At 39.0% G+C, this 2,860-nt stretch overlaps 1 protein-coding gene across 1 annotated transcript; it reads left to right on the top strand.

The window, feature by feature from the left end:
- The first annotated feature begins 502 nt into the window (after positions 1 to 502).
- LOC138371022 (SCAN domain-containing protein 3-like) lies at positions 503 to 1,760 on the top strand. The gene is made up of 2 exons (XM_069335662.1): positions 503 to 605; positions 1,084 to 1,760. Exons 1-2 carry the CDS (start codon positions 503 to 505, stop codon positions 1,758 to 1,760), a joined length of 780 nt encoding a protein of 259 aa, XP_069191763.1.
- The last annotated feature ends 1,100 nt before the right edge of the window (positions 1,761 to 2,860 follow it).

Genomic DNA, 2,860 nt, shown 5'->3' with positions numbered 1-2,860 from the left:
GGGGTGGACTACTGGGTGGATGAGATCCTCACCTGCACGTGTCTATAATATACAACAGACTCACTCACTCACTCACTCACTCACTCACTCACTCACTCACTCACTCACTCACTCACTCACTCACTCACTCACTCACTCACTCACTCACTCACTCACTCACTCACTCACTCACTCACTCACTCACACACACACACACACACACACACACTCTCTCTCTCTCTCTCTCTCTCTCTCTCTCTCTCTCTCTCTCTCTCTCTCTCTCTCTCTCTCTCTCTCTCTCTCTCTCTCTCTCTCTCTCTCTCTCTCTCTCTCTCTCTCTCTCTCTCTCTCTCTCTCTCTCTCTCTCTCTATTTCTTAAAATACATACTACAAATACATATTTACCTATTCTAACATCGATGTTGCCACCTCGCCTACTCGCAAGACCCCGATAGTATAACCACGCGAGGGACTGTCTCGCCATTGGTTGTCACGAATCAAGTAGCTGACTTCCCGCTCTCAAATGGCTGAATTGGCAACACTATCAACTGTAGACTCACGGAGTGGTGACTGGTATATCAGTTATTACTGCAGTGTAACTGCACTTGTTCACTTCACGTTGGACAGTGAGCCTGCACGTCTTGTGACTCCTGTTTGTAATACTTATTATTATTATTATTATTATTATTATTATTATTATTATTATTATTATTATTATTATTACAACTTGCCTTTAATACAGTCTTAGGGGAACTAATTGGTTTGGTTATTATATTTCAAAATTATATTTATATCAATTATTATTTCAACATTAATTCTGATTAGATATTTTGTCTTAGTACTGTGTCGTTCCCATTTTGATTAGTTTGGTTTCAGATTTTATATTTGAATTAATATGCATTATTATAGCAAAAAAGCTAACTCATCCATATTTATTTTCCAGATTTCAACATTATTGCTCAACTTTTGCAGGTCATGTCAATTTACAAGTACTTCATATAGATCGATGGCATTCCTGAGCCTGCAAAACCTGTTGCAGGTGGTACAGTAGTTGACGCAACAAGAAAGGATGATGTTTCAAATCCAGATGGAGCTGCATCACAGACTTCAAAGAGGAAAAGGAGGCTTCCAAAAAGGATGCATCTTCATCACATAAAAAGCGACGAAAACGGTGGAATGATGAGCACATTTTATTTGGATTCTTCCGGCCAGTACACGAAGCTTCAAATCCCTTCCCACCAGGCAAGTGCTTGTTTTGTAATGCCACGTACACTAATGAAAATGTTGTTCCTTCAAAACTTGCACGGCATTTAAAGAAGAAGCACCGTGAACACCAAAATAAATCAAAACAATTTTTTGAGGCAACTTTGGAAGCATACTTGAAGCAACAGTCGACTTTTAAAAGTCAAGTTAAGCCCTCTGACATGAAATCACTTACTCTTGCTTCTCTTAAGATGACACACATTAGTCTTCAGAAAAAAAAGTCATTCACTGAACTTGAAAATGTAGTACTGCCGTGTCTTGAAGTAGCAGCTGACCTTATACATGGAGGGAAAGATGCAGTGAAGAAAGTGAAGCAGATTCCGTTGTCTGATACAACAATACGTCGTCGGTCTGTGATGTTAGCAGATGACCTGAAGGAACAGCTTGTTAAAAAATTGCGTCTAGCCGCTTCGTTTGGCATTCAACTGGATGAAACCACAGACATTGCAAGAGAAACTCAGCTGATTGTTTACTGTCGGTTTCCAGACTTAGAAGAGAAAACCATTGTTGAACAGTAATTGTGCTGCCTCCAACTGGGCGTAGAAACAACAGCACACAACATTTTTCAGAAACTTCATGATTTCATTATTGAAGACTGGTCAAAATGAAAGTCTGTTACTACTGATGGTGCAAAAGTTATTGTCGGTGCAATCAATGGCGTTGTAGAGAAAATCCAAGCGGTCTCACCAAACTGTATCGCAATTCACTGCGTGATTCACAGGGAAGCGTTAGTGGCAAAGCGACTGAATGAAACTAGAAATGCTAAGGAGAAAAGTGACTATGACCTTTGTGACGGAAAAATGAACGAGTGTAGATGTTCGGCAGTCCTCCTAATGGCTGGTGTCAATGCCTATCACATTAAAGAAAAAAAAAGATTGACTGCTTGGCTGTTGTCTGTGGTAAAGTAAGGGAAGACACGCAAAACACATAGTATGAACATAGAAACTTTAATTTAACTGAAAGCAAATTTAAAACAAAAACAATTCCTTGGCTATGTACAGTGCAAATAAGTAAAAAATATAACATAACAATTAAGAACAAGGGTGACGTTACTCTAAACATAAAATAAAGACAAATGAAATAAGCAGGTGCTGAGAATAAAGCGCTAGCTGAGAAACATCCACCTGATAGACAGAGCGTATATCAGTTAGTTGTTCACAGCTTGAGAGCACAAGATATTCTAACTTCAATGACTTGTAACACCACTATAATGTATATTAACTAATAATGTAAACACTACTACCTATCCTGAGTAACACTTCCTATCAGTTCCACTTGGTAACACTGTTATTGAACACTGTAATATGAGCTGACATATGATGGTTACACTGGAACCAAAAGGTACACTGCCAGCAAGGAAATGCTACACAGGACTAAATAACGCTGCCACCATCTGCCTTCACCATTGAGACTATATCAAGCAACGAGGCAAGAAACATTGCTTGACTTGGAGAGTACTTTCTTTGACTGTCATTAATTATGGGACGGTTGTCAGCCATTATATCCAAAAGGCTAAGAGGATTCAACAATTGACACAGACGGGAAATTTAACATGAGTTTATTGAGACCAAAATTATGCTAATCACCACTTATAAATCCTACTCTAACACTGGCCAAA

The sequence above is a fragment of the Procambarus clarkii genome, chromosome 34 (assembly GCF_040958095.1).
Source record: "Procambarus clarkii isolate CNS0578487 chromosome 34, FALCON_Pclarkii_2.0, whole genome shotgun sequence".
Classification (NCBI taxonomy): domain Eukaryota; kingdom Metazoa; phylum Arthropoda; class Malacostraca; order Decapoda; family Cambaridae; genus Procambarus; species Procambarus clarkii.
This window is presented reverse-complemented; position numbering and strand designations above follow the sequence as displayed.

Excerpts from the sequence above, each read along its gene's own strand:
- LOC138371022 (XM_069335662.1), top strand. The coding sequence starts at position 503 with ATGGCTGAATTGGCAACACTATCAACTGTAGACTCACGGAGTGGTGAC. Across the intron at positions 606-1,083 it reads TGTTCACTTCACGTTGGACA|ACTTCAAAGAGGAAAAGGAG; the intron begins GTGAGCCTGCAC and ends GCTGCATCACAG.